Here is a 17,919-nt window from a genome sequence, read left to right as displayed (position 1 = left end):
CTAGAGACAGTCATGAGAATTTATTGGTAGATTGAATGTGGCAAGAGTAAAAGACGTCAAGGACGACTTAGAACCTGAGCCAGTCGACAGATGTTCCTTCCAAACTCAGAGAAGATGGAGGTTTTTGATGAGGTCCCTCATCTAGTTGGTGATGTCAAGTAGGCAGTTAATATGCAAGTCTGTGGTTCAGGGCTGAGGCTTAAGCTGCAGGTGGAAATACGGGGGATTTTGACTGAAAGCTCCCCAACTAATTCTCATGCAAATACTGCCATAGATGGGTTTTTTTTTAAGCCAGAAGACTAGATAGGATCACCTGGAGAGACAGAGGCCCAAGCACTGAACCCTGAAGTCCTTGGGTGTGTAGAGGTTTGAGAGACAAGCAGGGTCAGCAAGCCGACTAAAAGGGTAGAGCGGAGAGGAAAACCAGAGTTGTCTTCCTGAAGCCCAGTGAAAAAGGAATTTCAAGTGTCGTCCATGTGACAGACGTTGCTGATGGGTCAAGTATTTTGGTTTGGTAACATGGAGGTCACTGGGGTCTTTCTTGAGGGCGGTTGGGGCAATCATGGTGGGGCTGGAAATCTACTTACAGAGAAGGGGAATCGGAGACAGCGAATTAGTTACGGCTAACTGTTTGCGGCAAAGGAAGACAAAGCAGTCCAGGAGCTGGAGGTGTGGGATCTGGAGAGAGGCATTCTGGTCTGCCTTTAAGGCAAGTGCTCTTGTGGCACGTCTGCATGCCAAGGGGACCAAGTCGGCTGGCGGGTCAGTCGCTTTTCCTAGGAGGCCCCAGAAAGTCATGAGCGCCATGAGGAGTGGGTCTGGGCAAAGAGGGTACAGAAAGGGAAAGAGGGAGAAGAGGAAGTGGAATTTTCCCCAACCTGTCTTGGTGAGGGCAGGTTTACAAAGGTCAGGGAAAGGGTGTGTGTGGGAACGCGGGGAGGGAGGAGCAGGAGGGTTTGGGCAAGTCCACTGCCTGGGTTGGCTCACTCAGGCCCTGAGTCTGCCAGAGGCATTTCAAACCCTCCAGAGAACTGCCCTCCTAATTCCTTCCCTCCCTCGGGACATTCTTCAGGCCCTGACTCAGCCCCTCAGCCCCTCAGCCCCTGCCCTAGGCAGGAGGACGGCTGGGAGCAGCTGAGGCAGCCTCGCGGGGCTCGCCATCCTCGCTTGCTGCCCCACCCCTGATCTGGTCCTTTCTGCTCCCGCAGACCTGCAGCTGGACTGGACCTTTGAGGAATCACCCAAAGGTGAGAGGTGCGGGTGGCCCTCCCCAGCCTAGTGCCTGCATCTGCCCGTCTTATAAACCATGCCTGGCTTTGAGGCTCCCCCGTTGGCTTAGTTCAACTTGAGAAGTTCATGTAGCCCATTTCCGGGGAGCTCCCCGTTTCCTGGCAGGTGGCAATGAAGAGCCTCAGCTTCACTGTCCAGTGAGGGTCTCCGTCCTGGCTGTGATTTCTCTGGGCTTCTGTCTCTTCATCTGTAAAATGGGGACACTACTTGCCCCACAGTTGTGAAGATATAGTGATGAGTGTAAAGCTCTTGGTGCAAGGCCCCCATTTAGTGGTCCAGAGTACCCCCAACCCTGTTCCCACAAGACACCCACAAGCATGTGTGGGAGTGGGTGCCGGAGTCTTCAGTGCTCATCCAGGTACCCCTAAGCCCAACTCTCACCTCCTCTGACCTGTCTTCTCCCACCTTCAGTGGCTTCCTCCTGTGCCGCCTCTACAGACTCAAGGCATCCAGGGCCCCAGCAAAGACCAGCTGCCAGGCCAGGCCAGGCCTCTTCTCTGAGTGGGTGAGCCATCCTGGAAAAAAGGTCCCAGGGCTGCGGAGGGGCACTGGCTTCCCGGCTGGGACTGGCGCCCCCTGGTGGTCACAGCCGGTACAGCCTCTCCCCCCCACCCCATCTCACAGCTCTGCTCCTTCTTAGGGTCCCGACCATTCCAGATGCTCTTTCTTCTCCCTGCCCCGTGCCAAAGGGGAATGATGGGCAGGGGTGGACTTTGTACCCATTCCTGGTCAGGAATGCCTGTGCTGCTTTTGTGATTGGTGGCAGGAACTCATCACTCCAAAGATCCACAGGTCACAATGGGGTGGAGAGTGGGATAGCCCGAGGCTAGGTGTGGAACTGTGGCCATTCACTCCAAAGCCTGAGAGAAAACAAGGGGGGGAAGAGGATCCTAACTTTCCTCCCAAGTTGGGGGAGATGAGGATGAGAGAGGAACCCTTCCACATAAGATGTACTTCCTTTGCTCGGCCCAAACCACATAAGCCCAGCCCAGGCTGCCAGGCTCCTGGGGGGAAGTGGGAGGTGCTCAAACAGACCTTGAGAATCAGCAGCTTTGCCTCAAAGTGAAATCAATGAGTTTCTTATTCCTTTACAGGAAGGGGTTAACCTCACGAGCACAGCCATACCTGGCCTGTGGCTCTTGGCATCATCCATAAGGTAGAGGCTAAGAGCCCAAGATTTGAACCCAGGATTCGGATTCAAACTGGGTTGCTGCCACTAGCCATGTGACTTTGGGAAACTTAACCAGTGCCAGCCATCTGCTGAGTGGGGACCACACGGTGGTTGTGAGGGTTTAGGCACATAGCAAGTCTTCACGTGTTCTTCTTTTTTAAAGATTTTATTTATTTAAAAGAGAGAGACACAGAGAGAACGTGAGAGCATGAGTGGGGAGAGGAGCAGAGGGAGAGGGAGAAGCAGACTCCCCATTGAGCAAGGAGCAACATGGGGCTTGATCCCAGGACTCCAGGGTCATGACCTGAGCCGAAGGCAGACCCTTAACCCACTGAGCCACCCAGGTGCCCCTCCACAAATATTATTAATATACAGGCTCAGTTATGACTAGAGCCTCCCTAAATTACGAATGATGTATTCTGTGGGGCGCCTGGGTGGCTCAGTGGGTTGAGCCTGTGCCTTCGGCTTGGGTCATGATCTCAGGGTCCTGGGATCAAGCCCTGCATCTGGCTCTCTGCTCAGCAGGGAGCCTACTTACCCCTCTCTCTCTGCCTGCCTCTCTGCCTACTTGTGATCTCTCTCTCTCTGTCAAATAAATAAAATCTTAAAAAAAAAAGGAATGATGTATTCTATTCTCATTATCAGTGGTATTATTAATATTATTATTCCTAAAATAAAGAATAGAGTCATAGTTACAACCAATAAATCCTGACTCTCCAGTCAGACATTCCATCCTTTGATAAGCTTGGTACAGTGGTGGAAACATTCAGACCCAAACATTGTCTGGAACACATAAGCCAGCCAAGAAAGGAGCCCTGGAGGGGGACGAAGGCAAATGTGACAGTGTGGAGCCTTAGTGGCTGGAGTGGTTTCACAGATGACATCACTGAATGCTGCACCCCCAGGGAGCAGAGGTGCAGGGAGCAGAAATAGCTTGCCCAGGGCCAGGGAGTCAGGGTTGCGGGCCCTCTGGCCTGCCCAGGGTTCTCCTGAGACTAGGCTGTAGTCCCACCCACACCCTTGGGCACGTGTACAAGCCCACTGGGCTGTGACAGCTAGGAAGAGCAGCTTCATTAAGCTGCAGAGACATACACAGCCACAGCCGTGGGGCCAGACTGAACACACACATAGATTATTTCACTAAGGTTGGCAGGAAGGGAATCCTGGCCACTCAGGGAGTGGATGAGTGTGTTAGGCCTTCTCCTGGGCGGCTCGCATATGTTTCCTCACACCTTCACTACACCCTCACAGAGGTGGGATCCCTTCGTGACACCCACATGCCAGGTGTCCGGTCTGAGGCTCTGAGAGCTCAGTAACTCGCCAAAAGGTCACAGCCAAGTGGCGGAGTTGGCATTTGACCTCCGAGCCCGTAACTTTCCAATGTGTAACACTGCTTTCACAGGCTGGAGCCCTGGAGCTGGGGGCAGGGGGCCATGGGAGCATGTGCAGGGCTGTGTGCTCACTTGTGCCTTAGTCTCCCTAAAAGGAAACTGAAGAGATGTCCTCCCCTTTCTTTAGAAGAAGCTGGGACCCCTCCGAAGAGTTTCCTAGAAGCACTTTCAACTCTAATCCTGGAGCACCCTCCCTACACCAGACCCCAAATCAGGTAGCCCGCTCAGCATCCTCCCCTCACTGCCCCCGGTGCTGTGCTCTTTGGCCAGGCCCCTCTGCTGAAGAGCACAGATACTGCCCGTTCAGTTTGGGGCCCGCTCTGGGCAGTCCCGAGAGTCCAGAATCCTTAGGAAGGCACTGGCAGGCAGAGGGGTGAGGCAGTGGCCTACAAGCCTGCTTTTTGGGCCTGGACAGTGTCCCAGTACGCCTCTGCTCAGACCGATGCCCACCTACTTCTGTGCAGGTAATCAGATGCCAAGAAAGAGCAGACAATGTCTGGACGGAAGATTCTTGGAACCAGTTTCTGCAAGAACTAGAGACTGGACAGAAGGTGAGTGTCCTGCTGGCCCTCTGAGAATGGACATACTCCTTAGCTAGTGCATTTTGGAAAGTGAGTTCACCCCCTCTGACTCACCCTTCCCACCCTTAGCCCAAGAAACCGCTAGTGGATGACCCTGTTGAGAAGCCCTCCCAGCGCATTGAGGTGAGTGCTGCGGGATAGGTTGGAAGGGGAGGGAGACAGCTATGCTGGGGGACAAATGAGGGAAACTTCTGGGTGGTGTTGGCCCCAGTGACCATGGGCAAAGGCCAGAGACCCCCAAGCTCTGACCCTGGCCAGTCCTATACAGTTTACCTCTGTATCCCCAGCACCTGGGACAGTGCCAGGCATACAGTAGGCACTCAAATATGTGTTGAATACATGTCTGTTGACCAGAGCGGGAGCAGAGTATGGAGTGGTCAGTGTGGATTTGTCAGGAAGTATTCTCGGAGATGGAGCTGGAGGGCCTGGCCAGGCAGAGAGCATTGTCAGTGTAGGGGGAGTGCAGAGACAAAGGCTGGAGGGGCAGTGGGAGGGAAAGCAAGTGGAGCTCAGGCTGTGGAAAGCCACAGAAGATTTGATGAGAGAGGAAATAAGGAGCTTTATAGGCTCTCAAACAGGAAAGTAACAGGACAAAAGGCACTATCAGACATAGAGATTGACACTATCGGACATAGAGATGGGAGAGACAGGTCCGATGAGAGGGACAGTGAGAAGCTGTGGAAGGGCCATCCTGACACCTTGAGACACAGCTCTGGGCAGGCCCACAGGCAGGGAGCCTGTCCTGGCCCTGTGCCCTGAGCCTGCCCTTTACCCAAGCACAGTGTGCTTTGCTTTGTCCTGCTGCCCACTAAGTTTCTCACATCTGACCTTCGATCAGTGCTCCCCCACTGTGCCCTCCACCCCCACCGCCCCGACTGCCCAAGTCTCTCCACATAATCCGCCCCCAGGTCTTGCTGGAGAGAGAATTGGCCAAGCTGAGCGCGGAGCTGGACAAGGACCTGCGGGCAATTGAGACCCGGCAACCGTCCCCCAAGGTACCGGCCTCCCAGTCCCCTCCTGGGTGACCCTGGGACCCGGAGACCCCGGAGCAGCGGCGGAGCGTGGGTGGGAGGGGCAGGCAGAGCCGAGGTACCGCTCCGGCCGCACTCGGCGCGACCTTGAACAGACTTCGTCCCTGACTGCTGTCTCCTTTATAAAATTCAGGGCGTTGACTTTTCCAAGTGACCCCTAAGAACCCTTCCAGGCCCATTCCACGTCAGCCTGACGTCTGGGTGCCGGGGGCTCCCCGCCCCCACCCCGCCCCTCCCCCCCATCCCGGACCTCAGTCCGCAGGGACCCCAACCCCTACCCGGCCCCGTTTCCTGGGCGGGCCTTCCCTCTTCCGCCACCCCACGGTTCTTTCCCTACCCCCCACCCCCGCAAGTTCCTCGGCTCCTCCCGGGTTCCCGGCCCGCCCGCCTGCGCGGACGACTCTAGGACCCCGCGTCCCTCCCGCCCCTCCCCACCCCTCTCGCCCTTCCGAGCCGCAAACTTTTCCGGAGGCGGCCTCGGCTGCCGCGGGGACCCGGCGTCCCCGGCCCTGACCGCGCCCCGTCTCCCCGCACAGAGCTCCCAAGTGCCCCGACGGTCCCGGGAGCCGCGGCCCTCCGCGCGGTGAGTGGCCAGGCCGGCCGAGGGGGACGTGGCGCGGGGCGGCGGCGGCCGCGCGAGGAGGGGGCGAGCCCCGCGAAGGGCGCGGGAGGAGGGGCCTGGAGGCCGGCGAGGGGCCGCGGAGGGAAACTGTCCCCGTCCGAGGACTAGGTGGCCGCGGCCGGCGGCGGAACGAGGCCGGGGGGAGCCTCGCGCTTCCCACGCGCCCTCCCGCCGCGCGCGGCCCCGGGCCGCACCCTTTCCCGGCCGGGACTGCTGGGGAAGTAGGACATCCTGTTGAGAGCCCGGGACGTGGGAGACGCCTTGGGAGGAGGCGGCGGGAGACAGGGGGAGATATTCGGGAGGCAGGGGTGAGTGGCGTAGGTTGTGAGGCCCCAGACAGGTGGCTCACGCACCGTGTCCCCGCGCAGCCCGGCCCCCGCCTGGAGCTCCAGTTCCCCGAATGCACTTTACCGGGGTTCCTCTCGGCCCCTGAGCCCCCACAGGATGGCGGATGGAGCAAGCCCCTTCCTAGGTCGTAGGGACTTTGTCTACCCTTCCTCCGCCCGAGGTAAGGACCAGAACCTGCTCTTTTTCTCACCCAGACGCCCGCCACCCATTGTACAACATACGCTGGGGCCCCGTGGGGGTGGGGTGGGGGGAGGACAGTCCCAGAGCCCCCTGCTAACACTGGCCCAGTCCTGGGGTGGGGGGAGCAGAACCCCATCCCAACACCACTCCCCCAGACATGGCCTTCCCAAGCTGAGGTAGTGCTTTTTCACAGACCCTAGTGCCTCTGAAAGAGGGGGCAGCCCAGCCAAGAAGGAAGAGAAGAAGGTAAGGAGGGGTGGGAGCACTAGGGTTAGGGTGCATGGTGGATCTGGGGTGGTTCTCGTGATGGCTGTTCTAGACCTGCCACTTGCTTGACTAAGGTGACTTCCCCTGTCCCCTCCCCCTGCCCAGAGGAAGGCTGCCAGACTCAAGTTTGACTTCCAGGCACAATCCCCTAAGTAAGTGCCCTTCTCTCCAACTGGCCCCCCCCAAACCTCTGTGTACCCTATGGGAAGAGTGGGAGCACAGGGCTGTGGTGCACTTCCCCGGGGTGTGTGTGTGTGTGTGTGTGTGTGAAGGAGACTCTGGGTGCACTAGATAGGGTCTGAAGGGGAGGAGGACTGGGAGGACCTCACCTTGTGGATGTCCTTGCTCTGGCCTGCAGGGAGCTGACCCTGAAGAAGGGTGATATTGTCTACATCCACAAGGAGGTGGACAAGAACTGGCTGGAGGGGGAGCACCATGGCCGGCTGGGCATCTTCCCTGCTAATTACGTGGAGGTAAGTGGAGGAACAACTGGAAGCCCAGCTGGGAGGGTGCGTGGGTTTGCAGAGACTTAGCATGCCTATCCCTGCACAGCCCCTCTGTGGAGCTGATTGCTCCCCTACATCTTACCGGCTTCCTAATAGGTAAAACTGTGAACTCCAGGGTGCAGGTGCCGGGTCAGCCTCATTCATGCCCTTGGCCCCGGCACCGCTGGGGCCCAGTGCTCTGTCTGCCCTCGGGACATGTTTCTTAAATGAGCACCAAAGGTGGAGCCCAGCCCATGGAGAAACACATGAGCCCGCTCCTGCCCCAGGGGCCACCAGCCCAGACTTTCACCATCAGCATCCATCTGTCTCGGGCTGTCTTTGGGAAGGATCCTGAGGGCAAGTGTCAAGAGCAGGAAGTGTGTGACAGCTTACCAATCCACATAGACATTCATCACTTCCTTCGTGTGCATTGCCTCCCTTGTTCCTAACCTGAGAAGTGATTGGTCATCCCCATGTTACAGATGTGCTTGCTAAGGTTCAGAGATAAGTGGTTAAGTACAAGATCCAGAAGTGTATGGCTGGCTCAGTCGGTAGAACATGCAACTCTTGATCTTGGGGTTGTGAGTTCGAGCCTTGCATTAGGGGTAGAGTTTACTTAAAAATATGTCAGCATTTAATGATATAAATTTCCTTCTAAGCACTGCTTTACCTACACCCACAGATTTTGATACATATATTTTTTTCATTCCACCCAAACTATTTTCTTATTTCCTTTGTGACTTCCTCTTTGACCTATGGATTGAGTTGTTGTTTAATTCAGGCTCTCTATTCGATAAGCATCAGCAGGTCTCCGCTACCTTCAGAACAGTCTCTCTGATTCTGAAATTCCACAAAGTAGAGAACAGCATTCCATGGTATTAGTAATTTACATCTTAGTATGAACTAGTTTACTAGCTTCTTGATTTTTTTTTTATGAGTAGGGTGAAGCAAAGAGAACATGGGAATTCTGGGTACCGGGTGAGGTAGAAGGGGGAGGGGAAGGAGGGACACTTGGTTCTCAGCAGTGGTAAAATGTTAGTTCCCCACTTTCAGATTAGGTTACCAGGTGTGCACTGCTTTTTGGAACTCCTTATTTACTTCTGGGTTCCAATTTAAGCTCTTAGCTTAAGCTTCCATCTTTGCTCTGACATGGCCTACTCCACGCCTCTGGGGAAATTCCTCCTCCAGTAGCCTTCTGGGACTCACCACCCCTTGGCTGTGCTCACCCCAACCACCCTCAAGCTTATGCCTGGTGTCCGTGTCCTTGCTGGCCTTGGGGACAGACAGATTGCGCCCATCCATCTTCTGTTTGTTTTCTTACCCTCCCAGGAGCCCCAGGTCTGTGCCCAGTTGATACCCGGGCTGAGTCTTCCTCGTGACCTATTTTTCTGTAGGTGCTACCTGCAGATGAGATCCCAAAGCCCATCAAGCCCCCAAGCTACCAGGTGCTGGAGTATGGAGAAGCTGTGGCCCAGTACAATTTCAAGGGGGATCTGGAGGTGGAGCTGTCCTTCCGCAAGGTGCGGCCCAGCAGGAAGTGGGGGTTGGGGGGCCGGTGAAGGCATAGGTAAATATGTGGAGAGTCAAGTGTACCCATCTTTGCCCAGTATTTAAAATTTTTCCTAATCTCTTTGGGTAGGTTTTCCTTCCTTTAGCCCATTTTTTTTTAAAAAGTTGGAAACTTATAGAGTAGTTGTGTGTGTTTTTGTTTGTTTGTTTGTTTTCCTGGTTGCAGGTTTATAGGCTGTGAGGATCACAGTCAGCATTTTTAGAAGAACAGAATGGAAATGTTAGAATGTCTTGTGTGTAAAAAGGGTAGTTGATCAAACTTTCAAGCAGTTATGTATATACCCATGCACGTGTGTGTGTCTGTACTGAGTTGTTATTCGGACATATTTTTTACTATAGATCATAGTCAAGGTAAATTTGAGACATGTTGTCCTAGAAAACAGGGTGCTGGTCTCCCTTTGGTTGACTTTTGGGGCAGAGGCCATGCATGCCCCTTGTGAATGTCCTCCAGAAGAGCTGGCCTCACGGGGAGAGGGGGAAGGAGGTGGCTGGGTAGAGAGAGGTGGGGGGCAGGAGAGGGCTGCCTCATTTTGTGTCAGTGAGCATGCGGGCTGGAAGGTGGCCAGGCCTCCCTCCAGGAGCTTGTGTTTTGATGCCGTGGTGAGGGACACCCCTGCGAGGAGGCAGGGACAGGACCCTGTCGTGGCAGTGGTGGCTCATGCCTGTCCAGTGCTTCTTACCAGTCTGCCACTGATCTCCTTTGCTCTTCACAGCAATATTGTTATCCCCACTAAACATGTGAGGAAACTAGGCTCAGAGAGGCAAAGTAACTGGTCCAAGGCTGCACAGCTTGGAACTGGCCAAACCCGTTTTGTTAAACAGCCACCAGAACACTGGGGAGAGGATGCTGTGAAGTCCCAGGGATAGGTGTCTGGCAGGCCCCAATCTGCACCTAGTGCGCCATGTTGTGGGAAGAGCCCAGACCTCTGGGCTTCTGCGGGCAGCCTGGGCTCGGCTCCTGACTCTGCCACTGCCTCGTGGTGTGACTGTGACTTCCTGCTCACCTGCTCTGAGCCAGCTCGCTCCACGTAAGGCGCTAGATCTACATGAGACGCGCCGCCCCGCTGCGTCCCCTCCCCTAGGTTTCCTGGGGGACATGGTGCCCGGGAGGGCCGTGCAGATGCTCATGCCCTCCTACACCTCCAGGGGGAGCGCATCTGCCTGATCCGCAAGGTGAATGAGAACTGGTACGAGGGCCGCATCTCTGGCACCGGGCGCCAGGGCATCTTCCCCGCCAGCTACGTGCAGGTGCACCGCGAGCCCCGGCTCCGCATCTGTGACGACGGCCCCCAGCTCCCTGCGTCTCCCTGCCTGACTGCTGCCCGTCTGGCTCGTCACTCCGGCTCCCCAGTAACGCCGCACAGCCCTGCGGATCCCACCGACTGGGGAAGCCGGACTTCCCCCCGCCGCACTGACTTCTCCTTCCCCAGCCAGGAGCCCAGAGCCCAGAACCAGGTAGGGTGACCTGCCTCGTACTGGAGAGCTGACCCCCGCCACCCACGCTATATCCTCCTTTCCCTTTGGTGGGTTTGTACTTTGGAATCCCTCCTGGTCTGCCCTGGGACAGAGCAGTGGGAGAGCTGGGCAGAGCTGGGACGTGGTCATGTGGGAGTCAGAAGTCTGCCATTTGCCTGCTGTGTGACCTTAGACACATGACTTACCCTCTCTGGATTGGGTTTTCTCAGCTGTGGAATGGGGTAGTAGTTCCCTCTGGGGAGGGTACTTGGCCAGGCTTGACCGAAAAGTTTGTAGTAGCCGAGGGGTGAAAGACAGCATTGGGGCTCACACTGAGGTAGCCCGTAAACACGTGCCTTTGCTCCTGCACTCATCCATCCACGCAGCAAACCGCTGTGAGTGGGCAGAGCCAGTGCATGGACACCTCCCATCCCCTCCCTGTGTTGGCCTTTAGAATCAGCCCCCTACCCTCCCTGGGCCTCAGCTTCCAAGAGCCTGTGAGGTGAAATGGTCGAACAGAGGCTCTGTGTCTTGGGGGTTGGGAGGATAAGATGGGGACAGGATGAGAAGCGCTGCTGCAGGGAAGGTGGCCGGGCCCGTGGCACTCTTCTCCCTCATGCTTGTGTGTGCCTCCCTTTTCTCCTGTGGACCCCCAGGGTCTCAGCACCCCCGGGTCAGCTCTATCTCATCCTGGAGGCTCCAGCCATCCCGTGGACGTGGGGGGGGATGCCCCCCAACAGCACTCAGATACACTGGACCCCGTGAGTACCATCTGGGGATGCTTGCTCAGGGGTGGAGTGTTGCTTGGCAGGCGGTACTGAGGGCAACGACCCTTCCTGCCCCTTCCCCACCCAAAGATGGAGTTGGTAAACTCCTCCCTCTGGTACTTATGGGTGATTTGGTGGGGGGCCCCTTGCCTGTGATGGTCCTGACCTGTCCCTGCCAGCGCTAGAGCTTAAAGCAGGCCTCCCACTCTCTGCACCCAACCTCGCTGGGTTTCCAGCCCCAAGGTCAGCGCATTTATGTGTAAAGTGTGGGAACTAGTAGAACAGACCTGGAGGAGGGCAGGTGGGGGGGCGCTCCAAGGAGGAGGGGTAGAGGTAGGTAGGGCTCAGAGCGCAGGGAGCGGGCCCAGAGAAGAATGCACTGAAGCCAGACAGAGACACCATTCTAGGAGCTGGGCCAGTGGCTGATGGGATAAATTAATGGGATGTAGCAAGACTTGGGTTAGACTCTCTGGACCTGTTCCAAGGAGGGGGCCAGGCTCCAGTGGTTGCCATGATGCTGTTTCCCACAGGTACCGGGCAGTGTACCAGTACAGGCCCCAGAACGAGGATGAGCTGGAGCTGTGGGAGGGGGACCGGGTGGATGTCATGCAGCAGTGTGATGACGGCTGGTTTGTGGGTATGTGGGCCTGGTGGGCGGGCTGCGAGGCAGACTAGAAGGGGGTATGTGTGAGTCCCTGGGCAAAATAGCCAGGGACAGACCAGAGTGGGTAAGTGGATTTCCCGGGCAGGATAGCTGGGGGCAGAGTGGAAGGGGGCATGTGTGAGTCCCTAGGTGGGATAGCTGGGGGACAGACCACAGGGGGCATCTGGGGGGGATATCCTGGGGGAGATGACCTGGGGGACAGGTCAGAAGGGAGCATCTTGGGGGTTGCTGGGGAGATTTGGGTGGGCTGCCACTGCCTGCCAGTGCTGGTTCAGCAAAAATTTGTGGTCTGACAGATGAGGCCAAGGTACCTGATGGAGTCATTGCAGACTCGGGGCAGCAAGGTTTTGACCCTCACACCCCTGCTTCTTCCTACCACACACCTGTCTTTGGAGCAGTTTTAGGAGGAGGCGCCTGTCTCCTGAGACAGTGTGTTCCTGATGGAAAGGATCAAGTCTCACACCCATGTGTTACCCACCCCTGTTCCCACTTAGCAGCTGGCTCCCCAGTCCTCAGGGTTGGCCCTAGGGCAGGTCAGGCAAAGGACTAAAGCAGGAAGCCTCAAATTGGCCTTGGCCTGGTTCAAGGTAACCAATCCAGCAGGCTTCACATGGCCTTTTTCCTCAGAGCTGGCAGGGCTGGTGGCCTCGGCTTCAGAGGAAGGGGTTGTCCTCAAAGAGTAGTGAGCAGCCAGAAGCCCCCTCCCAGAGCAGAATGCAGAGCTTAAAGGGTGGCAAGGCTGCTTGGGCAGAGGTGACCCCAATGGCCATCTCTTGACCTAGCAACCCATCCTTTCTCATCTGAATCCTAATACCTCATTGCTGACCAAGTTTCAGACACAGCAGTGATTCTGGAGTACTAACTTGTTAACGGTTCTTGCCTGGGAGGGGAGGCTGGGGGACACATTCTCGTTTTACTCTGTACACCTCTGCCTTTGATTTTTTTTTTTTTTACCACTCATAAATTTGCAAATATAGACAAGAAGTAAAAGCACTTGGGGCCCCTGGGTGGCTCAGTCGTTAAGTCTCTGCCTTCGGCTCAGGTAATGATCCCAGGGTCCTAGGATCCAGCCCCGCATCGAGCTCCCTGCTCAGCGGGAAGCCTGCTTCTCCCTTTCCCACTCCCCCTGCTTGTGTTCCCTCTCTCACTCTTTCTCTCTATCAAACAAACAAATAAGTCTTTAAAAAAGAAAGAAGAAAAAGCACCACTTTTGTGGTATTAAAACCACAAGTGCTTCTAGAGGAAAGGCTTAGAAAGTTTAATGTCTTAGTCACACAAGCGCATTTCTTTTCTTTCTTTCTTTCTTTTTTTTTTTTTTTTTAAGATTTTATCATTTGACAGAGAGCACAAGCAAGGGGAGTGGCAGGAGGAGGGAGAAGGAGAAGCAGACTTTGCATGGAGCAGGGAGCCTGAGGCAGATGCTTAACCAGCAGAGCCACCCAGGCGCCCCACACTAGCACATTTCAAGAGCTCAGTAGCTGCATGTGGCTAGTGGTTACCATTTCAGACAGTGCAGGTCAGGGAAGGCTTCCTGGAGGAAGTGGGGGAGCTAGGTCTTGAAGGGCAGATGAGGCATCCCAGGCAGTGGAACAGTATGAGGAGGCCTGGGGGCCAGGTGAGCATGGGCTGCTTGTCAGGAAGTCATGATGCCAGCCTGCCAGGAAGGAAAGGTTTAGGACTTTAATTTGATTTTACATTCCTATATCTTCTAGCACTCTCCCTTCTCCACCCCAGAACACGGGTTTCTTTGGGGTTGTAGCAGACCAAAGGCTTAGATTTCAATCCCACCTCTACCCCTAAGCAACAGAGTGCATTTGGGGATTTCACTTGGCTCTCTCTTTAGACCTTGCCTGCCTGTCCCATCTCTAAATTGAAGGTGAGATCAGTGAGTTTCCTCCACATTTAAGTTCTGGATTCAGCCTCCTGCTTCTTTGCTTTCCTGAGGAAGGTGGGATAATTCAGTGGTGTGTGCCAAGTTATAGAGGACTCAAATTCCTATCCTTCAATTTAGAAAGTGTAGCTTTGCCCGTCTGCCCACTAGGGGGCACAAAGGAGTAAAACAAAGCCTCCCTCCCGGGCAGGGACTGGACCTGCAGTTCCGGGCACTGCCAATAGGGGAAAGGTTTCCACGCCCTCCCCACCCGCAAACATTCTTACTAAAGAAGTCTGGGGAATGCCTTTTACACCTTTTCTCTTTTTCTCTTTCAGGTGTCTCCCGACGGACCCAGAAATTTGGGACATTCCCAGGAAATTACGTAGCTCCAGTGTGAGTGGTCTCCGTGGCAACTCAGAGCTCAGCCAGGATGGGGTGGGGAACAGTAGCACTTATTGGAGGGAGAGAGGATCCCCCCTCCATCCTCCTTCCCCAAGACCTGAGCTGCTGGCATCTGCAGACAACCCCAGCAGCCGTTCTTCAGAGCCCCCCTCAAAGCCCCCTGGACTGCTTCCTACCCACAGCTCACAAACATTCCTCCAGCAGCCTTTTTATTTCCTCCCCTACCCCACTTCCCAAATATAGAGGTCTGCTTTGAAGTGGAGACTGTTTCCAGGCCTTATTGAGTCCAGACCCTGGACCCCCTCCCCCTTCCCCACCCTGCTATGGCGTTTCCTCTAACAGGGGCTGGCTCCCAACTTCACCCCCATGGGGTTCCTCTACCAAGGACCAGCTTCCTAACCTAACAGAGACCAAAGGCCACCTCTGCCTGGAGGGGATTCGTCCCCTTTCACTCCAGCTTGCCCGCTGCCCCCTTTGCCTTCCTGCTTCCAGCTGGGTTTGGGAGTGAGGTGGGAGAGGGACACAGCCCCTCCTAAGTGCCCGAAGCGTGGCAGGAGGTCTTGCTCAAAGGCCCCCTCTTCCCCAAGGCTGCCTGGGCTGTGTGTGTCCTTGTGCTGCTGTAATACCCAGAAGGACTGGGCCTCCCAGGACTGGTCTGCTCCAGGTGTTCTCCCGGAGACTGAGGCGCACTGCCCTCCTGCCTCCCCAGCTCCTCCAACCCCCACGTCCCCTCTGGAAGAGAATGTAAAATAAATCTGGATACCAGGGACCTTGCCCGTCCGTTTCCTTCCGGCTAGGAGAAGGCTCCTCCTGCCCAGGACTGGGGAATTCTTTCTGCAGTTGGCTGTGCTGGGAACCAGGTGGGACGTGAGGCTGTGTGTGAAAGGGGAGGGTGGAAAAGCACCCTCATTGTCTGAAGATCTCAGCCCTCAGGTCTCAGGCAGAATGGGGCAGCCTCCAGGATCAGGCAGCTGTCCGACAAGCAGCTCCAAGAAAGCTGACGTCACAGGGCCTGGGGCGAGCCCGACTGTGGGGAGAAACCAGAGATGGGAGCTGAATGCGGCCTGTGTGCAGCCTGTTTTGATTCCGGAGCCGTCATGGGGTTGCTGGGCGAGATGACATTTCTAGCTGTGCTGCTCCTAATGTTTTCCTTCTGTGCACTCCATTTCCACACCGAAGCTCTCGTGTGTTTGTTTACTTTCTTCTTTGGGCTCGGGTTTTTGAGCCATCAATTGCGGGAAGCTGGGAGTGGTGGGGCACAGCTTAGCCAAAGCAACTCTTCTCGCCTGAGGTTTCTCAGTCCTGCGGCTCAGTGGTCCCTGCACAGCGACGGCAGTGCCACAGCCTGGGCCTGGCTGCTCTGCCAAGAAAGAAAACTGTTCCTTGGCAGCTGCTGGCAGTTGAATGGGGCAAAAGGTGCTGCACGTGTGCTGACAGAAGCTTCCCTATGACGGGTAGGATTCCATTTTACGTAATGAGAGACTGAGGCTGAGAAACGAAGTTGTCTGGGTTGCATCATTCTAAAATGTGAAGTCAGGTCCAATGACTCTTGCCACCTCTCTGCACAAAGTGGACCAAGCGCCCAGGCAGTCCTTGTCCTGGATAAGGAAGGTCATGGGTGAGGCCAAGGACTGCCCTGGGTTGGACCCTTTTATGTTCTTCCTGACAGTCCTGTCTGCTAGGCCTGTCACTTAGGGTACCCCCACCCCAGGTGGGTGGGAACAGGTGGTGGTGCCTAGTTCTGCCGGTGAATGACAGGCCCACAGCCTGGCCCCGGCAATTTCCTTGAGCCTGGGTGTGGCCTGGGCCCTAGTGGGGGTTAAACAACAGCTGGAAGAACAGGACTTACCTATGTTCTGTCTGCTCCGTCCACCCCAGGCCTCACCACCATCTGCTTCTAAGTTGTCTGGTCCGGCCCATAATGTGGAGATGGCCATTCTTCAGAAACCCACTGGCCTATTCGAGATCCCCTGTCCCAGCTTCTTCGCATTCCCCAATGCCCTTAGAAAAGATACCAGGGTTGTTTGAGACTTCCTTTCCCTGGGACAGAAACCGAATCCACACCCTCTTTGATGGGGCCCTGAAACCTCTGCAGCAAACCAACCCAATGCCCTTGGGCTGCTGCCCTGCCAGCCCCGCCTGCAGTGTGACAGTGACTGCTTCTGTGCCTTGACCTGGCCAGGAGGGAGGAGGGGAGGGGAGGGTCACAGGCCTGAGGGGCAAGGGGGACCTGCAAGGTCAAGGTCAGAAAGTGTGGTAGGCCACTGGGGATGCTCCTCCCTCTAGAGAGGGGAGCTGAGGGACTTGCCCAGGGCTGCAGAGTTGCTTAGAGCAGGACAGTCCTCCCTTCTGGTCCACAGGGTCTTGCACTTGGATGAGTCAATTTTGTCTTGATCATGAGTTTTGTGAATGCACAACCCATGGAATATAAATCCTGCAGGTTAACCCGTACATACTAGAGACTAGGGAAGAGTCAGGACACAGAGATGTAAACCAGAGGCATTGCCACAAATCAGGGGTGAAAGAAGAGAAATTAGGGACACCTGGGTGGCTCAGTTGGTTAAGCAGCTGCCTTTGGCTCAGGTCATGATCCCAGCGTCTTGGGATCGAGTCCCGCATTGGGCTCCTTGCTCGGCAGGGAGCCTGCTTCTCCCTCTGCCTCTGTCTGCCATTCTGTCTGCCTGTGCTTGCTCTCTCTCTCTCTCTCTGACAAATAAATAAAATCTTTAAAAAAAAAAAGAGAAATTAATCCCTTCAATCATTCAAACAATGTTCATTTGACATTTATTGAATGCCTACTGTGTGCCAGGCACTGTGCTAGGCTCTGGGAATGGAGCAGTGAACTGATCCCCCACCACCACTGTGCAACCCCACCACCACCCTAACAGGAATCTGCGTGCCAGCAGCTTTATCCAGGAGGACGGTCTTCACAAAGGAGGCTAAGGTAGGCAGTATACTCATTTTACCCATGGGGAAAGTGAGGAAATGACCCAAGGTCACACGGTAAGAGTCAGATCTGGCATGTGAGGCTAGGTCTGTGGGACTCCAGGGCTGTGCTTGCCAGTCCTGCAGTTTCCTGCTCCCTCAAGGGCTTCCGGTCTAGTTGGGGGTCTAGTTGGGGTGGTAGAGCACTTGTGTTAGGCAAAGGGGCCACTCCAGGAGGCCCAGAGCTGGTTGGTGGGAGAGTGGCTTACCTGCACTGAGGACAGAGGCCACAGGAAGGTTAGAACAGGGGAGGTCGGTGGCAGTCCACCTGTCAGTCCATGTGAGGAGGATGAGACACGGGACACAGGTAGGCGGGAAGAGTGGCAAGGGCACTCCTTGCAGAGGGAACTTGGAGGGAATGACTCACACCTGAGGCAGGCAAGTTACAGCTGTGCCCACAGGTGTGCTTCCCTGAAAACACACCAGCCTGACAGAATGCAAAGTGGAGACCGATGGGAGATGCCGGAGCCGGCTCTTGGTGCGCCCTGAGGTCTCCAGGTTTCGGGTTGCCAGGTACGGTTCCGGGGAACCATTTGCCAGATGGTTCTGAGCTGGTGCCTGGGGCCTTCCTCAGCTACCGGCTCCCTAACCCCAGAGCCTGGGTTCCAGGTGGTTGGCAGAAGGCTGGCCACATGGACAGCGAGGGCCCATGGTGATTGTTGGGGCTGGCCCACCCCAGGCAGGGCAGCAGAGAGGGTGAGGAGAGGGAAGCCAGGAATCAGCCAGGAGCATCAGCCCAGGAGAGCTCCCGGCAACCGCCAGCCAGGATTCCCTCCATCTCCTGGGCCTCGGAGGTCGCCCGGAGCCGAGCAGGCTTGTGGGGCATCTCCGTCTGGCA

General features: G+C 55.9%; 1 protein-coding gene across 1 annotated transcript in view; it reads left to right on the top strand.

The window, feature by feature from the left end:
• Positions 1–14,865, top strand: part of SORBS3 (sorbin and SH3 domain containing 3) — a 28,984-nt gene extending 14,119 nt beyond the window's left edge. Inside the window, 17 exon segments of the mRNA XM_032855845.1 lie at positions 1,209–1,247; positions 1,702–1,795; positions 3,980–4,067; positions 4,317–4,403; positions 4,503–4,556; positions 5,342–5,428; positions 6,001–6,047; positions 6,455–6,594; positions 6,808–6,860; positions 6,987–7,033; positions 7,240–7,354; positions 8,761–8,886; positions 10,082–10,390; positions 11,047–11,121; positions 11,123–11,151; positions 11,688–11,794; positions 14,030–14,865. Coding sequence (XP_032711736.1) covers positions 1,209–1,247; positions 1,702–1,795; positions 3,980–4,067; positions 4,317–4,403; positions 4,503–4,556; positions 5,342–5,428; positions 6,001–6,047; positions 6,455–6,594; positions 6,808–6,860; positions 6,987–7,033; positions 7,240–7,354; positions 8,761–8,886; positions 10,082–10,390; positions 11,047–11,121; positions 11,123–11,151; positions 11,688–11,794; positions 14,030–14,091 — 1,559 coding nt within the window. The 3' untranslated portion in view covers positions 14,092–14,865.
• The last annotated feature ends 3,054 nt before the right edge of the window (positions 14,866–17,919 follow it).

Source organism: Lontra canadensis, unplaced genomic scaffold (assembly GCF_010015895.1).
Source record: "Lontra canadensis isolate GAN:19392208 unplaced genomic scaffold, GSC_riverotter_1.0 scaffold10, whole genome shotgun sequence".
NCBI classification, from domain to species: domain Eukaryota; kingdom Metazoa; phylum Chordata; class Mammalia; order Carnivora; family Mustelidae; genus Lontra; species Lontra canadensis.
This window is presented reverse-complemented; position numbering and strand designations above follow the sequence as displayed.